We start from the raw sequence: 27484 nt of genomic DNA, 5'->3' as shown, positions 1-27484 counted from the left end.
TCCTTTTCTGAAGCGTCTTCTCCCAGTATAACAGATTAATCAGTTCATAAGAGTAGATCCCTCGTGGTGTCTTAAATTTTGCACCTCTTACTATTGTTACAGTGGCCATTAGGTTTCTTACACATGCCTTTTAGTGGATACTATATCAAGCCATGACAGTATTTTATTAATAGTCTTACTTGACACTGACTTGTTAGGGAGAGAACTGGTTAAGGAGGAGAAGGTCCGAGTTAGGGAAAATGTTCAAGCAGTCATCTCTGTTGTCACACATTGTTTATATCTGTTTATTACTTTACAGTTAGCAAGTAAGTTTAGTCTCAGGGTTAATTCTGAGCTCTGGTTGTGAAAATAGTTTTTGCGGGGCTGGAGAGATGGCTCAGTGGTTAAGAGCATTGTCTGCTCTTCTAAAGGTCCTGAGTTCAATTCCCGGCAACCACATGGTGGCTTACAACCATCTGTAATGAGGTCTGGTGCCCTCTTCTGGCCTGAAGACATCCACACAGACAGAATATTGTATACACAATAAATAAATAAATAAATAAATATTAAAAAAAGAAAATAGTGTGGTGCCTGAATCTGCGAAACCCTACTCTCCGATACGGGTGCGCGCCTCCCATATCGAACCGCGAGTCTGGATCAATATCCTAGGAGTTAAACAGACACACACACAGAGACCAGGATCATTTGCCCAAAGGGTAAATGTCGACTTTATTCAGTACATGTCGGGTTTATATACTTGGGGGCAAAAGGACGAGAGCCCCCTCCCACCTGGGAGTGAGAACATAGTGTTGACCACTTGGCGCCAAGTGGCAGAGCAGCCAAGCAGGGGGTATCAAGATGGTGGCAGTGTCAGAGACAGGGGCAGGGCGCTGCGAGAACCTTTGCTTGCAGGTGGAATTACCATATCAAAAGAGGACAAAACTCTCTAAGCTAATTCCCCTAGTTGGTGGAGTGAGCAGAGGAGAAGACAGGAAGCTAGACTGGTAGGAGATACAGCCCTGCATAGCACCTCGAAGAGCTGGGAAAAGCCTGGGTATCAACAAAATAGTTTTTGCTAAATTGAACTGGCAATACACATAGTTTCTTACAACATATATCCTCAAGTTGTAGCTTTAATTTGTAGATAAATGTATTGACCCTGTTAATCCTGGCATTGTTTGCCAGGGCTTTGCATTGGGTAGATTTATGAAAGTTCTAGATTATGAAATTTACCAGTGTTATTTCCTGTTTGTCTATCTGATGGTCCTAGTGTCCTATCCTTGGGAACTCCTTATCTTTCATTCCAAAACCCTGGACAGACTTAATTAGTAACAGAACCATTGTCATCAAGCCAGATGTTCACTGCCTGCCTTCAGCATCTAACTTATTCCCTCTCCTGGGGTGCAACAGAAGTTAATGACCTAAAAAATTGCCCACCTATCTTGTAAATCTAGTTAGGAGAGAATTGTTTGATTTTTTTTTTATGGAGTGTAAGTAATATTTCTGGAGACACGTATTCAAACATGTGTCAGCTTATGTGTAAGATACAGCTCTCTAAAGAAGATGGGACAAATTGGTTAATAGAGCATAATAACATGTTTTCCATTAATCAGAATGGAAAATGTCCTTAATTAAGGACATTAAGAGCACTTGTGCCAGTGATAGCTATTGCACACAAATTTCCAAGTTTATTTATTTTCCTTGAATAAATTTGGCAAGAAGTCTTGGCAATGTTTCTCTTTTTGCATTAGGATGTTCAGTGGCATCAAATTTACCCTTTGGAGATCATTAAGACGGTTCAGTAGATAGAGATGCTTGTGGCCAGATCTGGCACCCTGTGTTCTATCTCTGGTACACATAATGGAAGAAGAAAACCTTCTGCAAGTTGTCCTCTGACCTTCACACAATGCTGTGTTACATAATAGATGTAATAAAAATTCCTCCTTTTTTCCTTTAAAGCTGTTAGTAGCTTTTATCTTATCTTCTACAGGCAAAAGGGGAATGGACAAAACAGTTGCTGTTCCTTCATTCTAGCAGGCTAAGTGCTCACTACCAGATACTCAGACTCCCTTGATAAACTGGAAAAGTATGACATTTTCCAACTTGTGAAGTAGTATCATTAGAACCAGCTCAGCAGTGGTGGTGCATGCTTTTAATCAACACTCAGGAGGCAGAGGCAGGTGGTTCTCTGTGAGGTCAAGGCGATCAAGTCCCAGGACAGAGTCCAAAACTACACAGAGAAACCTTGTCTTGAAGGGGGGGGACGTCAGAGGTTAACTAATCCATTTATTATTAGAATATTGAAGTCAAAGAGGAAAGGTGATTTGGCCAATGCCACACTAATGCCTTAAGAACTTTCTATGGGATATTGGGACTAATATTAAACTGACAGCCTAAAGTAGCTGAGTTGACAGTGAACAAGTTATATCACTTCTCGGCACTGTCATTCATCTGTAAAATGGGAAAAGTATTATACTCTGTTTAGCCCTTTTTTTCCTATACCATGCTGCTTCTCTTTGAACATAGCTGAAGGCTTTAGAGGAGAAGATGATGTCAGAGGCAATGAGCAATTAATAATCAATGCTGTTTTATTTGTCTTTGTTGTAGGATCCTCAGTCTTCCACAATGAACCCTGTTTACAGCCCTGTACAACCTGGGGCTCCTTATGGCAACCCTAAGAACATGGCCTATACTGGTAAGTGATATAATAATGGATTATTGGTTTTCAATTATTCTTTGATAGTTTCTTATATTTATTAGTGAATTTAGCTGGTTTTACTCCTGTTATTCTTTTTTTCTTTTCTTTTATTCTTTTTCACACCTTCTTCCATGAATGACTCTAACTTGCTGAGTGGCTTACAATTTACTCTCGAGCTCCAAAAGCCCTGGCAAAGCTTGAGAAGCTGGAAAAGTTGTATTTAATTAGGGTCCCATAGTGATGAAAGTAGAGGTGACAGATAGAGTTCACTATGCAGTTCTTAGCTCTGGCTACCTTGGAGACCAGCTTGGCTTAGAACTCACAGAGATCTACCAGCCTCTGCTTTCCTGAGTGCTGGTATTAAAGGGTTGTGCCAACATGCCCACCAGCAGAAGTGACTCTCTGGTTAAAGGTTATTGAATTATTAGCAGAAGGGAAGTTAACACTTACTGAGCACCTGCCATGTTTCTGGCCTATGGTTGGTACCTTTAGTGTCTTATTTCACCTTTATTTAAAAATTAATTTTACGCGCACGTGTGTGTGTGTGTGTGTGCGCGTGTGTGTGTGTGTGTGCGTGCGTGTGTGTGCGTGCGTGCGTGTGTGTGCGCGCGTGCAAGTGTGCGTGTATGTATACGCATGCATTTATATGTGTGTTCCATACTCTGATACAGCCTTTGAAGACAGAGGACAACTTTTTGGAGTTGGTTCTCTCCTACTTTGTGGGTTCTGTGGAATAAAACTCAGGTCATCAGGCTTTGTAACGAGTTCCTTTAACTGCTGAGCCATGTCTCTGGACCCTCACTTTTCATTTTAAAGTAAATACAATACAGTGTAGCTCATTATCACTGTTTCACAGATGAGAAAATCATAGGCATAGTGTGAACACCACAAATTCAGAATTAGTTAATTGAACCCAAGTAGCTGATTTGAAGACTGATCTTTTTAAAAACTCTTACATTCCAGTGTGGCTTTTTTTTCCTTCAAGTTTTTATATATGTTGCTCTTTTGTTTGGAATGCTATTACTGTCAGACTATTTTGCCTTATTCTTCAAGAAATTTACCTTGAAGCCAAAGTTAAACTTGTATCCTGCTACATTATTGAAAGTGTTTATGAGTTATAGAAGTTCCTTGATAGAATTTTTGGGATCATTTATGTAAACTGTCATATCATCGGCAAACAGTGAGAGTTTGACTTCTTTTTTTCCGATTTGTATCCCCTTGATATCCTTTTGGTGTCTTATTCCTCTAGCTTGGACCTCAAGAACTATATTGAATAGATATGGAGAGAGTGGACAACCTTGTCTTGTTCCTGATGTCAGTGGAATCGCTGGGAGTTTCTCCATTTAGTTTGATGTTGGCTGTTGGCTTGCTGTATATTGCCTTAATTATGTTTAGGTATGTTCCTTGTATCCCGCTCTCTCCAAGATCTTTATCATGAAGCGATGTTGTATTTTGTCAAAAGCTTTTTCGACATCTAATGAGATGATCATGTAGTTTTTATTTTTCAGTTTGATTATATGGTGGATTACGTTGACAGATTTTCGTATGTTAAACCATCCCTGCATCTGTAGGATGAAGCCGACTTGATCATGGTGAATGATGGTTCTGATGTGTTCTTGGGTTCGATTTGCCATTATTTTATTTAGTATTTTTGCATCAGTGTTCATAAGTGAGATTGGTCTGTAATTCTTTCTTAGTAATGTCTTTCTGTGGTTTGGGTTTCAGGGTAATTGTAGCCTCATAAAAAGAGTTTGGCAATGTTCTTTCTGTTTCTATTGTGTGGAATAATTTGAGGAGTATTGGTATTCGTTCTTCTTTGAAAGTCTTGTAGAATTCTGAACTGAAACCATCTGGCCCTGGGCTTTTTTTGGTTGGGAGACTTTTGATGACTGTTTCTGTTTCTTCAACAGTTCTGTTTAATTTGCTTATCTGGTCTAGACTTAATTTTGGTAAGTGATATTTATCCAGAAAGTTGTCCATTTCCTTTAAGTTGTCCAATTTTGTGGAATACATGTTTTCAAAATATGACCTTATGATTCTCTGTATTTCCTTCATGTCTGTTGTAATGTCCCCCTTTTCATTTTTGATTTTGTTAAATTGGATGTTCTCTGCCTTTTGGTTAGTTTGGATAAAGGTTTGTCTATTTTGTTGATTTTCTCGAAGAACCAACTCTTTGTCTCCTTGATTTTTTATATTGTTTTCTTTGTTTCTATTTTGTTGATTTCAGCTCTCAATTTGATTATTTCCTGCCATCTAGTTCTCTTAGGTGAGTTTGCTTTTTTTGTTCTAGAGTTTTCAAATGTTCTGTTAATTCGCTAGTGTGGGATTTTTCCAGCTTCTTTATTTAGACGATTAGTGCTATGAACTTTCCTCTTAGCACTGCTTTCATTGTGTCCCATAAATTTGGGTATGTTGTGTGGTCATTTTCATTGAATTTTAGGAAGTCTTTTTTTTCTTCTTCTTTTTTGAGACAGGGTTTCTCTGTAGCTTTGGAGCCTGTCCTGGATCTAGCTCTTATAGGCTCAGGCTGGCCTCGAACTCACAGAGATCTGCCTGCACTACAACTAACTGGCCCTTTCTCTTCTTAAAAATATTGGGATGGTATAAGCATCCAAGTATCACTCAGAAGTCTGGTGTGTGTTCTGGACAGAGGAATGCGTCTAGAGTGTCAAAAGAAAATGAAAATATAGAGAGATAGATGAAGTTCCAAGCAATGAATTTATTTTTACTTTTTCAGAGGATTTGTTTTTATTTATGTATATATTTATGTTTCTGCACACACCTACATGTGTGCAGGTGCTAGAGGAGATCAGAAGGCATCAGATACCCTGGGACTGGAGTTAAAGGCAGTTCTGAGTCATTTAACGTGGCTTCTGGGAGCCAACCTCCAGTCCTCTGCAAAAATAATAGCAAACACTCTTAACTGCTCTATTAACATCTCTCCAAACTTATTTTTATTTAATTTGTGTGTATTGGGGGTAATAGATATGTATATGTCTGTGTATACTGATGCTTGCATGTCATAGCATATTTACAGAAGTCAGAAGACAATGTCAGGTGTCACCAGGCTACTTCCCACTTTATTTGTTGCTTGCCACTGTATATGGCGGGCTTGCTGATCTGTAAGGTTCTAGGGATTCTCTGTCTCTGCATCCTATCTTACTATAGGAGTTTTAGGATTACAGACAAACTACTGTGCCCAGCTTTTACATGGTATCTTAGTTGCTTTCTTATTGCTCTGATAAAACACCATGAACAAGACAACTTATAAAATAATTAATTTGAGACTTAAGGTTTCAGAAACTTAGAGTTCATGACCATCATGGTGAGAACCATGGTGGCAGGAAGACATGGTGCTGGAGCTCGCATCTTGATGTACAACCAAGAGACAGAGAGAGCTAACTGGAAATGGCTTGGGCTTTTGAAACCTCAAAGTTTACCCCCAGTAACACATCTCCTCCAATAAGACCACACTTCCTAACCCTTCTCAAATAGTTCTACCAACTAAGGACCAAGTATTCAAATATATGAGACTATAGAGGTATTCTCATTCAAACCACCACACATAAGTAATGGGGAGCCAGACTTAGACCTTATACTTGCTTGACAAGTTTTTTTTACCCACTGAACTATTTCCTAGGTCCAAAGAATTTTTACTCAGGCTACTATGTATATGGCTTTCTTTTCAGGGTATGTATGCAACAGTGGACCACATTAAGGGAAGTTGTGGTATAAGAGAAATTTTTAAGAAAAAGAAAAACTTCATATAAACTGTTTTGAAGCAAAGACCATTGATTATAGGGACTTGTTAGAGAGGCTGATATGAGCTCATTGGTGAGATGGGTGTTGCTACGTAAGTCCTTGTGCAATTTGCTTATTTGGTCTTGAAGACCTTTTTGCAGTAAATCCTGTAATAGGCATATGTGCAGGAATTTCTTAAGATATACCCTACTAGAGACATGGATATGTACAGACTCCTTCATGGCCTCCTGATTCCATTTTGTTAGGTTTTATGTAAGTCACTCTATTTTGATACTTGCAACTTCCAGAATCTAAACTCCACTACTGATAGACTGTGGCCTGTATGAATTTTAGTTTTCTCAGCTGTAAAATGAGATAATGACCTAAACCAAAGGTTGGTTTATTGGTCATAAAGGACTCTAGTATAGTCCCTAGCTAAGTTGTTGTAAAGTGCAGCAATGACTATAACTTTGTAGAGAAAAGAGATTAGAATGTAGAGATGGTGGCTTAGAACTGTGCAGTGACTGGAGGCATGGCTCAATGGGTAGAAGGCTTTCCAGGCATTTACATGACTGTGTTTGATCTCTAGTGCTGCAAGAGAAAAACCAAACCTGACCACTATGTCATAACATCTGATAAGTTATTACACTTTTGTACCTCAATATATATTCTCAAGAAAAGCATAATAAAAGCTTTGGAATGCTTTCTTCATAAGAAGGCAAAGAGTAGTGAATGTAAGTGCCAGCCATCAACTTGCTGTATGGGCCCCAAACACATTTAGAAAATAATTATGAGATTTAAGAACATATGAAGTGTTTAAACTAACTTACCACTATATGAAGGAAAAGATGGAGAATTTCGTGATTTGTGTTAGAGCTGGGTCTGATACCTAACTCTCCACTCTGGCCTGTATATTCATTGTCTCTCCACCACAAGGAAATAATTAAGATTTCTTCTTCCTTTTCTTATATTCTGTCCTGGGTACTGGTTCCCACTCCTCTACTGCCTGGAACCAGTTGTAGTACTCTGAATTTTCTGGTCTCAGACTGTAGCAAACAATATGTCCAATTGCTACAAATACTTAAGCTTAGTGTTAGTAGCACATACCTATAATTTCAGCATTCTGAAGATAGAGGCAGCAAGGCTTGGGGGTGTTCAAGGCCAGTTCCAGCTACAATAAATCAATATCCTCCCCCAAACAAACAAAACTGAAAAAAACGTGTTGTCTGAGGTTTCTGTCCCACCTGGTCCTGCAGTCATTCAGTCCCAAAAAAATCACACAGAGGTCTTCATCAGTTATAAACTGGTTGGTCCAGTATCTCAGGCTCTTCTTATTAACTAATTCATATAACTTATATTAGCCCATAATTTTTGTCTGTGTTAGCCATGTGCTTGGTACCTTTTTTGGCAAGGCAATCACATCTTGCTTCCTCTGCGACTGGGTCACAACTGCAGACTGAAACTTCCCTCTTCCCAGAATTCTCGTTGCTCTGCCTCTACTTCCTGCCTGGTCACCATTGCCCTGCCTATACTTCCTGCCTGGCTACTGGCCAGTCAGTATTTTATTAAAAATAGTACAAGTGACAGGATAAAAGACCATTGTCCCTCAGCACTAACATAGCCCCCCAAAGGGGGGGTAATACAAACCCACAATCTGATACTCCCCATTCCTTCTTTTCCTCTTTATTTTTTTCACTAACAGGTTAGCCAGGACTATATTGTAATCCTGTCTCAAGCAAGCAAAAAAGATGTATCAGTTTGTCAACTGAAGACCTCAATAATTAATAAAGTTGACAGCCTACAGATACAGTGAATGATCTGATATGTCAGTATGGCTAAGAAATATTCTCTTCCATTGACCAGTTCCTGTCTAATTCTCTGTATGTGTGTGTGTGTGTCTGTCTGTCTGTCTGTCTGTCTCTCTCTCTCTCTCTTTCATCACTTTGTAGAGCTTTTAAGATTATGACAGCGGTACTTCATATGTGTGTGGGGGGAGGGATATGTGTCAGCATTAGTTGTCCTCAATTGCATTCTACCTTAACTGTTTTGAGACAAACTCTTTAATTGAACATGGATCTCACTGATTGTGAGCTGGACTGGGCCGGTCAGCCAATCCCAGGAGTTCTCTTGTCTCCACTTCCCCAGAACTGGCATAACAGCATACAGCCTTCCGTGGGTTCCAAACTCAGGTCCTTATGCTCACATAGTAAGCACTTTACTGTCATTTCCCCAGCCTGGTGCTTTGTTCTTTGCACAGAACTTCCCCAAGGTTTTTCTCATTCAATCTTTTAAAACAGCTTTAAAGAGATAACTTTTATTTTCTAAGTAAAACAACTGGTAATCAGCATCAAGGTCATACTATACAGCAGAACCTAAACTAACCATAGATTTCTATTTATTCATTTATTTTTGTAATTGCAAAGTAAATGCTTTTACTGCTCTGGTGTGTGGGGCTGTGTCCTTGGACACCATAGTGATTAGCATCTCAGATGAGCCAAGAAATCAAATTCAAATTCCTGAAATTGCTAACTAACACTCCTTTGCTGTGGAGGCTGGTTTCCTCTGTTCAGAAAAGGCCCCCTCGGGTCTCTTAACTTTTTCAACTTCACTGAAGAAGAACCTCTTGCTGTAGTTATAGCTACTCTCGTTATTGTTAAACCTAATGGACTGATTTTTGACCTCATCTTAATTTGATCTTCTGTATCGTTTGATAGCCTCAATGCTTCCTTCCTTCCCCTTTTTACTTTTTCCATTTTTCTTCCTTTGTTTGGAAGGGATGGGATAGTTTGATTTCAGGCTAGCTTCAAACTTGCTATATCAAGGAATGACCTTGAACTTCCTTCTGGGCCTTCTGCCTCCACTTCCCAGGTACTGGGATTACAAGCAAGTCACCATGTCTGCTTTATACAGTGTTGATAGTTAAACCAAGGACTATCACAGCCTCCTCCCCACTTCTTCTTTTTTAATTTAAATATATCTTTTTTAACATATATTTGTTGTGGTCTGGCACATGTCAGAGTACACGTGTGTGTCAGAGGGCAATTTGCAGGAACTGGTTCCTCCTTCCCAGGATTGAACTCAGGTCATCAGGGTTGATGGCAAGTGCCTTTACCCATTGAGCCCTCTCATCAGCCTTTTTCCACCCTCCTCCTTAAAGGAAGCCTTCCTTGCTTTTATTGAGTCTACTACAAAATTTCTGTTTATTTTTGTTTTCTTTTACTTCTTCAGCTGTTCCTGAGCTGTAGTCTCCTTTCAGGGTTTTGAAAGTTGGTGCTGCCTAAGGGCTCAGTTGCTGCCTAGAAGCTGATTTATAGTGTGGCAAACACTTCCTCTAAGCTTCAGATTAATTTATTCTAGCTTTATTTCATAGATATCCATTATTGTCTCATACATTGCTTAGATTTATGTTTAAAACTGAGCATATTAGCTGGGTGGTAGTGGCAAATACCCACACCACATACAATAGCAGGCAATAAGGGTTGGAAAAATGGCTCAGCAGTAAGGACTGTTATACAGAGAAACCCTGTCTTGAACACCCCCCCACATTAAATACTGATGCCATTTATCATTGCTGTGGTCAGTTATTACAGTAATAACTACCATTTGTAAGTATCATTAGGGTGGCAAGGCACTTTATAAACATTGTCTCCATTGGCAGTTTTTAGGTAAGAGCTATTATTTTTCGTGTGTTTACTTAGTTACTTACTCATGATGGACCAGGCCACACCTGAATCCCCCAGACTATTATGTTAATCCAAGACTCTTTCTCCCTATCTTATCTTTAACATTGTTTCTCAGTCAGTACAACACATCCTTAGGAGAGATGTCACGTGTCCTCTGTAGCTTGGCGACCTCTACAATGACCAAGCGGCTCCAGATCCTCCTCTATTCCCTTAAGCTATAGAGCCCCCTACCCTGCCCCCTTTTTTCTTCCATTCTAGACAGGGTTTCTCTGTGCAATAGTCCTGGCTGTCCTGAAACTCCCTCTGTAGAACAGGCTGTCCTCGAATTCACAGAGATTTGCCTGCCTCTGCCTCCCAAGTGCTGGATTAAAGATGTGCACTGTCACCTGGTTTAGAACCCTTTCTTATGAAAAAGATCACATGTACTTTGCAGAAACTTCTTTCAAAAATTGTATTGTACTTAGATATGGCTAAAATAAACTGCCTGGTGTCAGACTCTAGAAGTTTGAGTCAACACCACTACTGAGTTGTGTTAAACCAGATTTCCTTTTTGCCTCACATAGATCATTAGTCTACCAGTCCTGGTGTTTGCAGAGATACACACACACACACACACACACACACACACACACACACAGAGAGAGAGAGAGAGAGAGAGAGAAACCTTTTATTCTTTGAGAAGCAGTTTCGCTATGTAGCCTAAATGATAAATTTATAGGCATGCACAACCAAACCCAGCATAAGTATACTTTTAAAAAATCATAGGAAAATATACACAGTGAAAAATTTCTTGTTTTACTCATTTTTGAGCGAGGAAGGGAAGGAGAAAAGGAGAGTCAGAGAGTCTGTGCGTGCTTATGTGTATATGTGAAGAGGCCAGAGGTCATCCTTAGGTTTCCTATTTCAGGAGCCATCAACCTTGCTTTTTGAGATAGTGACTTCCAAAGGCCACACAGGCTGTCCATCATCCCCCAAGAATCCGCCTGTCTCCACTTCCATAGCACTGGAATTATAAGCTTGCACCTTCAAATCCAGCTTTTTTTTTTTTTAACATGGGTTTTGGGACCAAACTCAAGCACTTTATTGACCTAGCTGTCTCCTGAGTTCATATTAGCTATTTTCAAGTATATGATTCAGTGGCATTAAGTACATTCACAGTTGTTTGACCACTTTCATTATTTCCCAAAGTTTTTTCATCATCCTGAACATATATTATGCATCTCTTAGGAAACCTTTTATTTCAGTCAGCTTCTGATAACCTTTCTGTTTCTATGAATTTGCCGATTTTAGTTCATTCACATTAGTTCAGTCATATTTGTTTGTCCATTTATCTGTTTCTTTAGATGTTCTGAAATCTGCTTTAGCCAGTAGAAGTCCTGTTGGCTGGTCTCTTGATGGTGAAAATTTGCAGTTAAAATACATAATTCTTCCATATAGAAGACAAAGTTCTTATTAGCCTGTGTATATGTGCTAGCTAGTTTTATGTCAAGTTGACACTAGTTAGAATCCTTTTAGAAAACGGAACCTGTATTGAGGAAATTTCCCAACCAGACCTGTGGCAAGCCTGTGATGTGTTTTCTTGGTTGATGACTGATGTGGGCATTCATTGTGGGCAGTGCCACCCCTGGTCCGGTGATCCTGGGTGCTATAAGGAAACAGGCTAAGCAAAATATAAGACAAAGTAAGCTGCAGTCCTCCATGGCCTCTGCATCAGTTCCTGCCCTGACTTCTCTAGGTGATTGACCTGTTAAGCTGTAAGATAAAATATAAACCCTTCCCTCTCCAAGTTTTAATCATTTAAGTACAAGAAAAATGAAGAGTCTTAGCCCTGTCACAGAGCCAGCAAGATTTAAAATGGGGTACTCTGTGTCGTTAACCATCAAATGCTCAATGAATTTAGGTTGATTGAGAGAATAAGTGACTAAGTGATAGAATTGCTAATAATGAAGCCTTTTCAGAGGTTCATATGGCCATCCACTTTCCACTAAACTTTCTTCATTCCAGTGGATAAGAACTCTAGAGATAAATTTAGATTGATTAAAAATTTTTCTCCCTGAGGAACAGCACACATTTGGCCTTCTGTACTTAACTTATCTAGAACACTTATATTTTGATTATCTAAGTAGACTATTTTCCTCTGTATATTTTAATGGTAGTGGTGATATTGTCTCTATATCAAAGTCATGACCATTTAATCTTGCCTCAGATTTTAGCATCCTTTTCAACTGAGACTTAGAAGAGTGAGTGATGTGGGTGTGGGTGGCTCTACAATGGTAATCATGATTTCCTTGAAGATGTCACACTGTTGGAGTACAGCTCAGCCCTGGGTGTCTTTGTCTGTCCTGTTTCCTCAGAGCAGTAGCTCTGCACTGAGCACTCAGAGTTAACACCCTTTATATTTCCTCTAGAGCAGTGGTTCTCAACATTCTAAGTACAGTTCTCACACTGTGGTGACCCCCAACCATTACATTATTTTCATTGCTACTTCCTAACTATAAGTTTGCTACTTGAAGGCGTAAGTCACAGACAATCCCACACCAGTTTGGAATTATGATTAATATAATGGTTATTTATTCAAAGGGGAAAAAACTTACAGATTACCGTCCCAGACAACAGCCCCTCCGCGCGAACAGGAAAGGAGTCCAGGGGCCGGAAACGGAGCCGGAAGACAAAGAGAAAGTGGAGGACAGCCGCTGCTTTTTTTAAAGGGAGAGACCACGCCCCAATGGGCTGGTAACTCAGCGGCGATTGGCTGAAGGAGCTGAAGGAACTCCCACAGCATCTCCCCCTTTTGTTTAAGTAAGAGAGTTCTAAGCCTACTACGCAATTATATACAATAAGTACAAACCTACGAAATTATATACAATAAATACAAATATCCTATTCTAACTAGCTTAAGTCTTGTATAACAAATAACTTGGCCAAGTCATGAAAGGAAAGTAACTACATTTATATAATCTTCAATCCCATCGAAGATCTGAGAAGGGAAATAATGTTATCTGAGTAATTAGGAAATGCAATCAAACAACTTCCAGAACATGTAACAAATCGCAGAGACAACTGGCTACCTGGACAAACACCCAAAGTCACATTTGCAGCGTTGAAGCAACCAACTTTGGCTAAGGCCTGATGTAACTGACATACCATTTTCAAAGGCAAGAAACTTCAAAACTATCTTACCCTGTCTTGTCAGGATATGACAGTCTTGTTTTATCCATTTACGGATATTCTGTAACTCTGTCAGTAGTTGAGGTATGAGCATTTCTTTACCCAAAGGCCAGTTCTGCCAAGAAGAAAGGCTCCAGGTGGAGTGTCTTTGGTGCTCAACATTCTCTTGGGCATAGATCAGTGTTGCCAGGAGTGATTGTGTCTCCCTACCATAGAACTCTGAATTAGATTAAAGGCCATTTTCTACAGCTCTTTGAAGAGGTTGAAGATTATCTATCTATACTGAATATATTCTCTATATATCTAAAGAACCTGATTAGTCTAATTATAAATGACAAACTTAGATGACTGTTGATCTATATAATTCTCAATATCTATCTAACTTAAAGACTGAGATAATAAACAAGTGTGCAATAAATGAGGACAATGAGACCTCCAAATATAAACAATGTGCAAGTATACATTGCAATATGGTAAATATATATCAATACATAAACAATATATAAGTATCTTAATCAGAGGTATAAGTGTACAATGCAATATGGTAAATATACATATATCAATACAATATATATATACAAATACATAAAAATGTTTTAAACAGAGGTAGAAGCATGAAGCATGCATGCATAAAATAGTCAACATAATTTAACTTTGTATCAATATATAAGAATCGATACCAATATGTTTGTCTAAAAGCAATAACTCACAAGTACAAATCTATTTATCCCATAATCCAATTATCCCTCCTTTTTTTTTTTTTTTTTTTTTTTTTTTTTTTTTTTTTAGGATTCCTGTGCTTATAAAATTCCTCCCCCAACCCTCAACCGTATACTAATTATAACCAACCCCTAAATGATGTCCCTAAACCCAAGGACAAACTTTATTGGGAGAGGGGACGTCGTTCTCTAGAATTACTTCCAGCTGTCATGGGGGCGACGTTCTTTCTGGGGGATCCTGTGAAAGTAAAATGATGGTTAAATTTCAAGATCAATGTCTTTTAAAATTGCAAATAGTCTCTGAGTATTTTGTGGCGGTCTGGCCAGAATGTTGTACAAGATGTGCACCATTTCAGCACGTTGGAACCGTCTTGTGCAGCTGGTACCCAAAACAGGTCTTGTAGTAGCGCTATCAGTATCATGACGTCATATCAACCAGGTGGAGTTGTTGTTATGGGGCCCCATCTTCTTCCTGGAAACTTCAAATGTCACTGTAGGAAAAACTCATTGTTCATTGTGGAAAACTTAAACATTAATTATATAGACATATACATGAATACCTATATTCAATGAGAGACATGATAGATATATTTAATGAAGGTATGATAGATATGAAGAAAAGTAAAGATGTTTTCTAAACTCATATTTCTTTCTGTCCCATATCATGGCTCTTGACATGAGACAGAAACTCCAGAAACTCTGGGTTTTTCTTTAAACAACAGGCTTGGAATTAGAGAGGGACTGAGCCAGAGTCCAACTCTAAAACCAGCTCTATAAATTTAGAAATATGATTTAGTATATGGTACTTACAGAACCTATTCAGTTTTCTTGATAGTCCCTATTGGGCCGTTATTTTCCATCTGTCAGTATTCAAATATCCAGGGTCCCTTGAACTTTTCAAAGATCAGTGTTTTCCTGTGGAGATAAGAACAGAACCCTGCCCCCATTCTATATGCTTTTCTTACCACCTGTATAGTTATCATCATTGTAGATGCTGTCATTTCTCCTTTCCAAGAGGTTTCTCCTCTTCAAATCGAACCTTTATTAATTTTGATGGTATCCACAATTTTTCTTCTCCTGTGGAAACAAGAGCAAAACCCCTTCCCCAACGTAGCACATCTCCTGGCTTCCATTGAGAGGTCATCACGTCTTTGAAATAAACAGGTTGGTTTAGTTCAAAAGTTTTTTCCATTATCCAATGCCTCTCTGCTGCTGTTGTTCCTTTCTCATTAGCATTAAGAAAATTCAAGGTTAATAAAGCATTATGCAATCTATTTCTGGGGGTATCTTTCGTCCCTTTCTGTTTGTTTAGCATATCCTTTATAGTACGATTTGATCTTTCTATAACTGCCTGACCTGTAGGATTATTTGGTATACCTGTAACGTGTTTTATATTATAATAAGCAAAGAAGCGTTTCATTTTCTTAGATACATATGCTGGACCATTGTCTGTCTTTATTTGTGCAGGTATACCCATGATGGCCATAACTTCCAATAAATGTGTGATTACCGAATCAGCCTTTTCTGAGCTCAGGGCAGTTGCCCATTGAAAACCTGAATACGTGTCTATGGTGTGGTGTACATATTTTAATTTACCAAATTCCATAAAGTGGAACACATCCATCTGCCAGATTTCATTCCTTTGAGTACCCTTTGGGTTACTCCCTGCAGGCAACGGTGTTTGATTATAGAAAGAACAAGTAGGACATCTCTTTATAATGTCCTTAGCTTGTTGCCATGTAATGGAAAACTCTTTCTTTAAGCCTTTACTATTGACATGATGTTTTTTATGAAATTCTGAGGCCTGCAGAACGCTTCCAATCAATAATTGGTCAATTTCAGCGTTACCTTGTGCTAGAGGCCCAGGCAGACCGGTATGGGACCGGATGTGTGTTATGTACATTGGACAAAGCCTATTCCTAATTATGTCCTGTACCTCGATAAACAATGAAGTCAACTCTGTGTCATCTGGTATGAATTCAGCGGTTTCAATATGCAAGATAACTCTTTCTGCATATTGTGAATCTGTAACTATATTAAGAGGTTCTTTAAAATCCCTTAGCACCATAAGAATGGCATATAATTCTGCCTTCTGGACAGAATTATAAGGGCTTTGTTCCACCTTACTCAATTCTTCCGATTTATAACCTGCTTTCCCTGATTTATTTGCATCGGTATAAAATGTCCGAGCTCCAGTTATTGGAGCATCACGTACAATTCTAGGAAGAATCCAAGAAGTTCTCTTTATGAGGTTAAGTCTATCACTTTTGGGATAGTTGCTGCTAATTTCTCCCAAAGAATTAGCACAAGCTCTTTGCCATGGTTCATTATCTTCCCATAACTTTCTTATTTCCTCAGTAGTAAAAGGCACTATAATTTCTGCTGGGTCTATACCTGCTAGTTGACGAAGTCTCAGTTTACCTTTTATAATTAATTCTGAAACCTTTTCTACATAAGTTTTTAATTTTTTACTTGGTTTATGAGGTATAAATATCCACTCTAAAATAATATCTTCCCTCTGCATTAAAATCCCTGTAGGAGAAATTCTGGAAGGCAGTATGACTAGGATGGAACTAAGATTCGGGTTCACCCTATCCACATGTGCCTCCTGTAATTTTTCCTCAATCATTGTCAGTTCCTTTTCTGCTTCAACTGTCAATTTTCTGGGACTATTCAAATCCTTATCACCATCTAAGGTTTTGTTTAAATGAACTATTAGATCAGGTGTTATCCCAACAGCTGGTCGTAGACTGGAAATATCTCCTAACAATCTTTGGAAGTCATTAAGAGTCCGTAACCGGTCTCTCCTAATTTGTGCCTTTTGTGTTCGAATTTTCTCTAACCCTATTCTGTAGCCTAGGTAATTAATAGAATCTCCTCTTTGAATCTTTTCAGGGGCAATTTGTAATCCCCACCTAGGCAAAACTTTCTTTACTTCTTCAAACATACTTTCCAAAGTATCTTTATTTGAATCAGATAATAAAATGTCATCCAAGTAATGATAAATTATGGACTTGGGAAATTGCTTACGAATTATTTCCAGTGGCTTATTAACAAAATATTGACACAATGTGGGACTATTGAGCATCCCCTGTGGGAGGACAGTCCATTGATATCTCCTAGTAGGCTGAGAATTATTATAAGTAGGCACTGTGAAGGCAAATTTTTCTCTATCCTTTTTTTGCAAAGGTATAGTGAAAAAACAATCTTTCAAATCAATAACTATAAGAGGCCATCCTCTTGGTAATAGAGAAGGCAAAGGAATTCCAGATTGTAGCGGACCCATAGGCTGAATTACCTTGTTGACAGCTCTTAGATCTGTCACCATTCTCCATTTACCAGATTTCTTTTTTACAACAAACACAGGAGAATTCCAAGGGCTGGTTGATTCTTCAATATGGTTAGCATCTAGTTGCTCTTGTACCAGCTGTTCCAAAGCCTGTAACTTATCTTCAGCTAGAGGCCACTGCTTGATCCATATTGGCTTCTCAGTTAGCCATTTTAAAGGTAGGGCTGTTGGTACCTCTAAAGGTTTGCTATTGGCTGTGTGTTCTTGTACAGCCTGAATGGCTGGTGACCTTTTTCCATAATACCTCATTATATCCTTCCCAGAATTGTGAGTTCCTGGAACTACAGGAATGTTAATCTGGGTATTCCATTGCTGTAGCAGGTCACGGCCCCATAAATTTATTGCAATATTTGCTATATATGGCCTTAATCTTCCTATTTGCCCTTCAGGCCCTATGCATTCCACCCATCTTGTGCTTTGTTTTACACGAGATAGGGTTCCAATTCCCAGGAACTGAACATCTACCTCATGAAGAGGCCAATTCGGATGCCAGGATTCTGGAGTAATTATACTTACATCCGCACCTGTGTCTAATAAGCCTTCAATAAAAATGCCATTTATACAGATTCTTAGCTTTGGTCTTTGATCGTTAATATACGTTTGCCAAAATATACGTTTACTCTGTCCTCCTGAATTTTTTGACTCATTCTCCACATGTAATTCATCATTTAGACCAGTATTACTTTTTACGGCAGACATTGGAGTTTTTAATTTTCTTGGTGAGACACATTTTCGACTGTAACTGGGAATGACTGGGCCACTTTTGGCTTGGGGGCCTGCGAGAGGCCCCTCAAGGAGTTTCCCGATGGTATCGGGTTGCCTTGTCTGTCTGTTGTTGACCTGCATTCGTTGGACCAATGTCGGCCTTTACCACATCTTCTGCATATACCTGAAGGCTGAGATCTCCTACTTTTGTCATTCCCAGAGGAGATATTATTCCTAGGATTTCTTTGCCTGCAATCCCTTTTCAGATGTCCTAATTTACCACAATTAAAACACCTGGTAGTTTGATGTCTCCTCATAGCTTTGGAAATCGCTTCTCCTACCCAGGATTCATCGTTATAGCTAAACATCTCAACATTCATTGTATGCTGTATCCATTCTTCCATTGGTGCTGATCTAGATCTTAAAGGCCCAATTATCTTTTTACATTCAGTATTTGCATTTTCAAAAGCTAGAGATTCAAGAAGTATTCGTCTAGCTTCTGGGTCTGTTACCCCTATGTCCAGAGCCTTAATTAATCTTTGCACAAAGTCAGTAAAGGGTTCTCTCTGTCCCTGCCTAACCCTGGTATATGATTCGACCCTTTTTGCTGGATCTTGTATTCTATTCAAAGCATTCAAGGCTGCTTTGTGACATAAGGACAGCACTTCTTCATCATAAAGAGCTTGGACCTGTGGATCAGCATATGCTCCTACACCAAGAATTTGATCTTGGGAAACCTCCACACCTTTTGCTCTTCCTTGCTGTTCCATATGTTTGGATTCTTCTCTGAAATAAATTCCAAACATCAAGGAAGGCCCATCATCTAAAACTGCAGACACTAGCTGAGAGAAATCATGGGGGGTAGCTCTGACATTAGAAGCCCAAGTCCTTATCATTTCCTTAACAAATGCAGAGTGCAAGCCAAAGTTAACGACAGCTTGCTTAATTTCTTTTAAATCATTCATTGCTATTGGTGTCCATCTAGCTTCTTTAACTCCCTTTGAGCCTTTGGAAGTTAACCCTTTGTCAGAATAAATTACAGGGTATGTTGTTAGGACCCTGGGTAAGCCAGTTCTAACAGCTGGTGGTGGCATTGTATCCTGTCCTTGTGCCTTCTTACTCTGTTCACCAGCTCCAATAGTTTCTTCAATCATTTCTAATCTTTTTATCATTGTATCCCTTAAATCCTGAATCTCCTGACCTACCCGTGTTTCTAGTAATTTCACTAAGGTATCAGTTTTTTGGTTCCCATTCTGGAGGTTCATTCTATCTGTTACCTTATCAAAACTTTGTGGTAACATCTGAACGTCAAATTCAACAGCCTGTACCCTTTCAGGTAACTTCCTAGTACCCTTGGACATGGAGTCAATTTTGTCTATCATAGTATCCACTTGTTCAGATAACCCCTGATTTTCAATAATTTTAATCCTTTCAACTAGTTGTTCAATATTAGTCCGTAAAAATCGTATCTTTCTTAATGATAAAATATTGAAAAGAAAACTGAAACCTAGTAACAAGTAAATTAATATATTCCCATAGTCATATAAACCTTGCATGACATAATCCATTGTATTAATAAAGAAAACAGTAAAATTGGCGTTGGAAACAAAAACTGCCATATTACCTCTTGTCTAGTTGGTGGCGCTGTTGCCAAGTTGCGACTAGAACCACTGCAAAGGTGACTTAAACAGGTCCTGTTTCAGTGTCTGCCTTAGTATTTGTTAAAAACTAGGAAATATAAGTTGCTCAAGAAAGAAAGTTTAATTAAATCAATTCCATACACGGAACCAGAAACCCAGAATCCAGGGGTAGAAAAGAGCAACCCGGAAGCCGCGTATGCCTCCACGTGATCGAGTCGTTCTGATTCACGCCACTAAAGCGCCACACTTACAAGGGAAATTTGAAAACAACTCAGAAAAGAGCAAACCAGGCAGGCAGAGACTGTCCCGAGCCTGTGGAGCTTGGGAGGCGTGGGGTTTAACTGAACTGCTGGCTCCACACACAGGGCACAGGCCGCAGCTGAGGGAGGTCTCGTGACTAGCCGAGCTGGTAGCAAGCAGTTGAGTGGGGGGGAAGGGGGGGTTCTACAACCAAACGTGGGGCGCCAGATGAAGGCGTAAGTCACAGACAATCCCACACCAGTTTGGAATTATGATTAATATAATGGTTATTTATTCAAAGGGGAAAAAACTTACAGATTACTGTCCCAGACAACAGCCCCTACGCGCGAACAGGAAAGGAGTCCAGGGGCCGGAAACGGAGCCTGAAGACAAAGAGAAAGTGGAGGGCAGCCGCTGCTTTTTTTAAAGGGAGAGACCACGCCCCAATGGGCTGGTAACTCAGCGGCGATTGGCTGAAGGAGCTGAAGGAACTCCCACAGCAGCTACTGTTATTAATCGTAATGTAAATATTTGATATGCAGGATATCTATGTCTGATATGTGATTCCTGTGAAATTTCATTCAGGTCATGACCTACAGGTTGAGAACCACTGCTCTAGAACTTGCTAAATCCTGTGTAAGGCTGGCTGAGTGGGCCTTGAATCCCATATGATTCAGGTCTGGTGAATGGGCCCAAAGCCGGCACTACCGAACTCCACCTGTTAGGCCTAATCCACTCAGCAGCTTAGCCTCTCAGCTAATAAGAACCTCATATTGAGCCATTTTTTTTCTGCAACTAACATATCAGAGCCTGTTCAATTTATCGTTTTCATGTGTTGACGAAGGAAAAACCCTGCAAACCCTGCAGTTAGGACGTTTCCCATCTTGTTCTGCAGCTTCTCAGCATACAAAACTAAAAAACAAGATTTTACTATCAGAATTCGACTTTATAGGTCCTTAATGTGTCTGACTTTAACTCTCTTCTTTATTCCATTGTTTCCCACTCCCCCCCCCCTTGGGCTGTAACTTCGTATCAGAGATCTTCATTCTCTGAACTTCCCATGCCAAACTCCCTTCCATTCTGCAGCTAGGACAGTTTTTATAAAGTATATACTTGAAACTCACAAATATAAAGCCTTTCAAAGGTTTCCTATTATTTAGTAATAAATCCCATTTCTTAGCTTTCATCTCTTTCTTTCTGTAGTCTGTCCCTCGATCTGAATGACCCTACTTTCTAGGGTCCAGGGAAGGATCCCCCAGACTCAATAAGCCACACCAATGGATGCAAACAGCAAGAGGATTCTTTATTGTCGAAGGCACCAACAGGAGACTCAGTACTCCAGTAAGACTGAGCCCCCCCCCTTGTATTTTTCCAGCCAGTATTTATAGGATCTCAGGGTTACATAATGGGGAAGCATAGCAACAGCAACGCCATTGGTCAACTCAAATAAAATTAACATATGGGATGGATCAACATCAGAACAAAAACAAGTCTACAAAAACAAGTCTGAATTAAGCTAGTTTCAGCCAGTTTCTGCCCCCTTGGGCTTGGATACACAAAGGACTGGGTGTTTTTCTCAAGACTGCTTCTGCTGCCCACAGATATCCTGTTTTCATCCTCTAGGCAGGTGCAGCCAGTCTTAAGACTGCTTCTGCCGCCCACAGATATCCTGTTTTGCCCTGGCCTAGTTAATCAAAACATCTTAAGATGGAGACTAGAGTTGGGGTCTTTCAATTTTAAAATGAAGACTAGGGTTGGGATCTTTCAGATCTACATTTTCATTCCTTGTCACTATATAATGTAAACTTCAGCTATATTGACCTGTTTGTCTTTTACAAGAGCTAGTTCCAGGTTAGGCTCCAAAGCCACAGAGAAACCCTGTCTCAAAAAAACAAACAAACAAAAAAACAAAAAACAAAAAAAAAGAAAGAAAAGAAAGAACATACCTGACAAAAGCAGTTTAAAAGGGAAGAAGGGCTCATTTTGGCTAGCAGTTCCAGAGTACAGTCCATCACGGTAGGCAGATTTGGGCAGTAGGAGTGTAAGGTCACTGGTAACATTGTATTCAGGCAGAAAGCCTAGTGAGATGGACGCTGCTCATCAGTTTGCTTTCTCCTTTTTATTTATTCATCCAGCACTCAGGAGAGGACTCCTCACTCCTCTCTTCACTTAGACCTTTCTGGAAACACCCTCCTCGACATAATATGTATTTCAATGTGACTCTAAATCTATTCAGGTGACAGTAGAGATTAACCCTACCAGTGATGAGGAGATATGGAGAAATCACAGTGAGTCTTACTGACTACCACCATCAGAGTTTATATCAGTTCAGTTAACGGTTTTTTGTTTGTTTGTTTGTTTGGTTGGTTGGTTTTTTTTTTTCAAATCAGGAGGGGGAAACATCAACAGAAAAGTGAATGAGGCAGGAAGAAAGTTTTAATTGTTAAGGGGAGAAAATTTGAAATCTAGTCATAAGAAAGCAGTCAGAAGACGAGGTTGAAAGAACTGGGTATTATAGATTTGTACTAGAAAGCATTATCAGAATATCTGATACTTTCATATATCTCTGAGGCAATTTGAGAGCAGAGGGAACAGATGTGCTGTGAGGGTCGAATTGAACCAGTGACCGAGAGAACTTTCAGAGTAAGATTCTTCAAGTAAAGAATTTCAACCTCCAGAACTCTCCAATTGATCTTAGCATCCTATTAAAAAGGGTGCCTGCCAGCAGAGGCTCTGTTACATTCCTGTGCTAATAGCAAATGGACTCAGTCTTCTCCAGGACTTCCTCCAACTCTGTGATTCAGTGCTTGGATGATACATTTCAGTAATAGGAGCATGATCTGTATGTTTTAAAGCTGCCAAGTGGGAAACAAAATAGCCTTTAAATAAAAACAGCAATTAAAAAAAAAAAACACCACCTCGTGGGACCAGTTGCTACACCAACGACCCACCAAGGCCTCCCACCCGCCTGGGACCTACAGAGGCCTCAGATGGTGAGACCTGGCTGCCCCTTGTGGCCTGCTGCCCTCTGCCACCCCAGGGGGAACTGTGCCATTTTACTTTTACCATTACAATAGGGAGGAGGATTAGGATGGGGTTTGCTTCATTCAGGCCTCAATTCTGTCTCCAGTTTGCTTATTAGCTGTGTAAGATTTGTCTCAGTATCTTCATCTCAGAAATGGAACTAATAATACATTTTATAGAGTTGGGGTGAAGATTACATCAGTAAAGATGTGCCCAGCCAGAGCATGATAGATTCTAAATTATATCTTTTTTCTTGTTCTCTATTTTTTAATTTGAAAGACTAGAGAGTTTTGATTTGTTTTTTTTTAACAGCAGAAGTCTTTGCATTGAGGATACAATCGTCATTTTCACTTTTAAAAAGTGTGTGTGTGTGTGTGTAACTTGTAGAGGAGAGTGGGAGGACAAGAGTATGTATATATGTGAAGGTCACTTGTGGCATGGTCTCTCTTGTTTATCCTGTTGCACTGCATACTCCAGCTAACTGGCCCAAGAACTACCAAGCTACTGGATAATCTGTCTCTTCTTTTTTATTTTTATAGCTAGTGTGAATGAGATTGCTTTCTTGATTTCATTTCCAACAAGCCAACAAGTCCATTACTGGTGTATAAAAGCACTACTAAATTTTACATGTTGATTTTTGTATATTGAAATTTTTACTGAATTCATTTTTTTAATCTCTACTAGTCTTTTGGTATTTTTTTTTTATTTATAATCACATCTCCTGCAAACAGTGATCATTTGGCATTTCTTTTACTATTTGGACACCTTTTATTTCTACCTAATATTATGAATAAGACTTCCAGTTCTGGGCCAGTGAGATGGCATAATGGGTGAAGGCACTCCATGCATCAAAGCGTAAAGACCTGAGTTTTATTCCTGTGGACCACATGGCAGAATGAGAAACACTGACTCCTTAAAGTTGTCTTCTGACCTCCACACACACACTCACTTTTTTTTTTTTTAATTAAAAGGGGCTAGAGAACTAGTTTGGTGCTTCAAGAGCACTTACTGTACTTCCAGATGACCCAAGTTTGGTTCCCAGTATCCACATCTGGTGGCTCACAATTACTTGTAACTCAGCTCCATGAGATCTGATAAGCCTTTCTGGCCTCTGATGGAACCTACACACAGGTGCACATGCTACATAGTGAGTCCCTGCCACTAAATAAACAAACAAATAACAAATAAATAAATAAAAAGAAACATTGAAGGATGATCCTGTAGTTTTCCTCTAAAGTAAAAGTCATCTGAAATGACAAATAGAAACACGGTTGTCTGTGGCATAAAATCTCTTACAAGAAGCTGAATGTAGATTTCTGTCACTTAGCTTCCCAGATTACATGCCTTGATTCTTTTCTTGAGAAATGGCACATCTCTAGATTGATAATTAAGTGACAAATTAGCTACTTCAGTTCTAAAGCAGATCAGGGAAGAATGATGAATTTTCTTTGGAATCACAGGATAGCATATTAACAAAGATACATTATTAAAGCTCTAATATTTACAGATCACAAAGAAGCTTTTATCTTTGACTTGTTTGTTTGTTTTTGGAAACAGGGTTTTTCTGTACCTGTCCTGGAACTCACCCTGTAGACCAGCCTGGCCTTGAACTCACAGAGATCCACTTGCCTCTGCCTCCCTGAGTGCTGGGATTAAAGATATGTGACTTTTAAAACCAGCTTTCCACTATTGGAATATCAGTGAGCTGCTAAAATCTACAGGGAATAGTTAGGTGGGCACTTACACACTGCTAGTGCAAGCTGAGCTTGATTATCTTACTGGATGTATTATGGTAAAGTATGTGAGGTCATTTGGTCATTTCTTAGCAGTCGACTTTGTTATCCTGGTCTGAGCCCCAATTTTATAATTGCCATCTTGATAGGAAATAGAATCCATGTAAGAGCCAAACTTCCCTGAAGGTGTTCCTAGACTGGGCTAATTGAGGTGGGAAGATGTAACTAACTGTGGGTGGCATCATATTATCTGAATAAAAAGGGGAAAGCAAGCCAACTACCAGCATCATCTCTCTGTTTTCTCTCCTGTCAGGACCTCCCACCCCGAAGGACTGTTACACTTAAATTGTGAGGCAGGGTAAACCCTGCCTTAAAGTGTTTTTCTGAGATATTTTGTTACAGCAAAGAGGAAAGTAATTCCACCTCCCAGACTTAGGGCCTCTGAACTTAGTTGTTTGGGTTTTTGTTGTTGTTTGGTTTGGTTTGGTATGGTTTTAATCTAAAAGACTTTTTCTACCACTATCTACTTAGTTGCCACATAGTTTCCTTCAAACCTTTGGATATGGAACTTTTCAGTATATTTTACCCTAATTATTGTTTAGTATTTCAGTGACCTAATTCCAGTGCATTTCCTCTTTGTTTTTTTGTTTTTGTTTTTCAAAACAAAGTTTCTTTGTGTGGCCCTAGCTGTCCTGGAACTGACTCTGTAGACCACTCTGGCCTGGAACTCTGCCTCCCAAATGCTAGAATTAAAGGTGTGACCTACCACTGCCCAGTTTATTCTAGTGTATTTTTTATATTCTTACCATTTCTGCTTTCTTTTGTCCATACTCAGAATTTTGTTTTAATATTTTTCCAGTGTCTTTTTCAGCTCCCTTAGAATATAAGCCCCATTCGAGCAAACATGTTTGTTTTATGCATTGATACAGTTCTCTAATCCAGTGTTTGACATAGAGTAGATACTAAAGTATATATTGATGGATGAACTTTGGGACTAGCCCTGTGAAGCTGGTGAAGTGGTTCACACATGCACAAGGATTGGCAAAATTTTTGGAGTTCTAGACTAGCCTGAGCTACAAAAGAAGATCCTATCACAAAACAAACAACAACAAAAACCTACCAACACTTGCTGGCAGCCACTGTCCATGCCAGACTCTTCTCTTTCACACACCTTACTCTGACAGCCATGTTTGAAAACTCAGTATGTGAGAGATTGAGAAATTTTATAAGTTGAAATCGAAAAAGACAGAAATCCTCTACCTTCAAAAGAAAGGCTGGAACAGGAGAAACAAAATAGGCAAATTGTTGTAATGAGTCAGATAATACTGGTATGCCACAAGCATTGCCTCTTGATTTTATTTCCTTTTTTATTAATTAATTGATCAAGCATTTTGCCTGTATGTATACCTGTGCACTACAGACAGAAGCAAGAAGGGGCACCAGATCCTCTGTAGCTAGAGCTACAGGTAGTTGTTAGTTGCTCTGTGGTCCTGGGAAATGAACCCTCATCCTCTGAAAGAGCAGCCAGTGCTCTTAACTGCTGAGCCATCTCCCCAGCCTCAGATTTTACTTCTTTTAGCTGTTTAATTTTGTGAGCAGCAACGAGGTTGAGTCAGGTTTAAATGATCATATTATCCCTTTCACATTAAAGAACCAAGCAGCACTGACAATGAAGGCTAGCCTGGCAGTCTGGCTGGCAGGGAGGGAGAAGATGAGTGAGAGTTGTTAAAAGTCTCAAGTAAAATGCAAAAGACGCAAGGTGTTCTGAGATCTGTAAAATGTAGTACCAATTTTTTATGTTCAAATGATTTTAATTTAATTAGAGTGTACATTTAAAATTGTACAAGTAAAAAGTTTTAAAACCTGGGGAAAAAACTAAAACAAAAGTCTTTGAAACATTTTTCAAAATTCTATTTATTTATTTCGATGTAAATAGTTATTTTGCCTGCACTTCTGCCTGTGCATCATGTGTATGCTTGGTCCTGATAGAGGCCAGAAGAGAAATGTCAGATTCCCTTGAAACTGGAGTTATAAATGGTTTGTGCTGCCATGTGGCTGCCAGGAATTGAACCCAGATTCATTGACAGATATGCCAGTTCTCGTAACCATTGAGTGATCTTTCCAGCCTAGACTCTGATTATTTCTTTAGAAATGAATTCTAGAAATAACTTTTTAAAAGTAGATTAGATTACTAGTGAGGACTAGAGGCTTGAGAGTTACCAGTAGTTACAGAGTTTCTATTTGAGATGGAAGAAACGTTTTAGAAATATACAGAAGACAGTTAAGAGCATTGCCTGCTCTTCCAAAGGTCCTGAGTTCAATTCCCAGCAACCATATGGTGGCTCACAACCATCTGTAATGGGGTTGGTGCCCTCTTCTGGCCTGCAGACATACACATAGACAGAATATTGTATACATAATAAATAAATAGTAGTGTTTTAAAAAAAGAATATATTGAAAACTATCTGAGGGCTGAAGAGATGGCTCAGTGGATAAAAGTGTATGTTTTAATGTGTTCACTCACACAAAATAAATATGATAATAATAAAAGAAAACAGTATGAACAAAATAGATACCAAAACTGAGACTGTGCTTTTGTTTCCTGGCCACCCAGACCCAAATAATCACACAAAGTACATTAATTGCAATACTGTTTGGCCAATGGCTTAGGTGTATTCCTAGCTAGCTCTTACATCTTAAATTAACCCATTTCTGTAACTTTCTATTTTACCATGAGACTTGTGGTTTGTTACCTTGCAGCTTGCTTCTTGGGCGGCTTCATGTTGTCTGCCTGATTCCATCATC

General features: G+C 39.2%; 1 protein-coding gene across 12 annotated transcripts in view; it reads left to right on the top strand.

The window, feature by feature from the left end:
• The window catches only part of Fam168a (family with sequence similarity 168 member A), a 108531-nt gene that overhangs the window by 50919 nt on the left and 30128 nt on the right, over positions 1 to 27484 (top strand). For 6 of the 12 annotated variants that reach the window (XM_048429606.3, XM_048429594.3, XM_085692793.2 and 3 more), the window contains 2 exons: positions 2587 to 2674; positions 4905 to 4943. In XM_048429606.3, the coding sequence (XP_048285563.1) occupies positions 2587 to 2674; positions 4905 to 4943 (127 nt within the window). Of the gene's footprint in view, positions 1 to 2586; positions 2675 to 4547; positions 4627 to 4904; positions 4944 to 27484 lie in introns of those variants that run through there. The other 6 variants (XM_048429600.3, XM_048429602.3, XM_048429601.3 and 3 more) reach the window with 2 other exon arrangements.

The sequence above is a fragment of the Myodes glareolus genome, chromosome 7, assembly GCF_982192425.1.
Source record: "Myodes glareolus chromosome 7, mMyoGla1.1, whole genome shotgun sequence".
Taxonomy (NCBI): domain Eukaryota; kingdom Metazoa; phylum Chordata; class Mammalia; order Rodentia; family Cricetidae; genus Myodes; species Myodes glareolus.
This window is presented reverse-complemented; position numbering and strand designations above follow the sequence as displayed.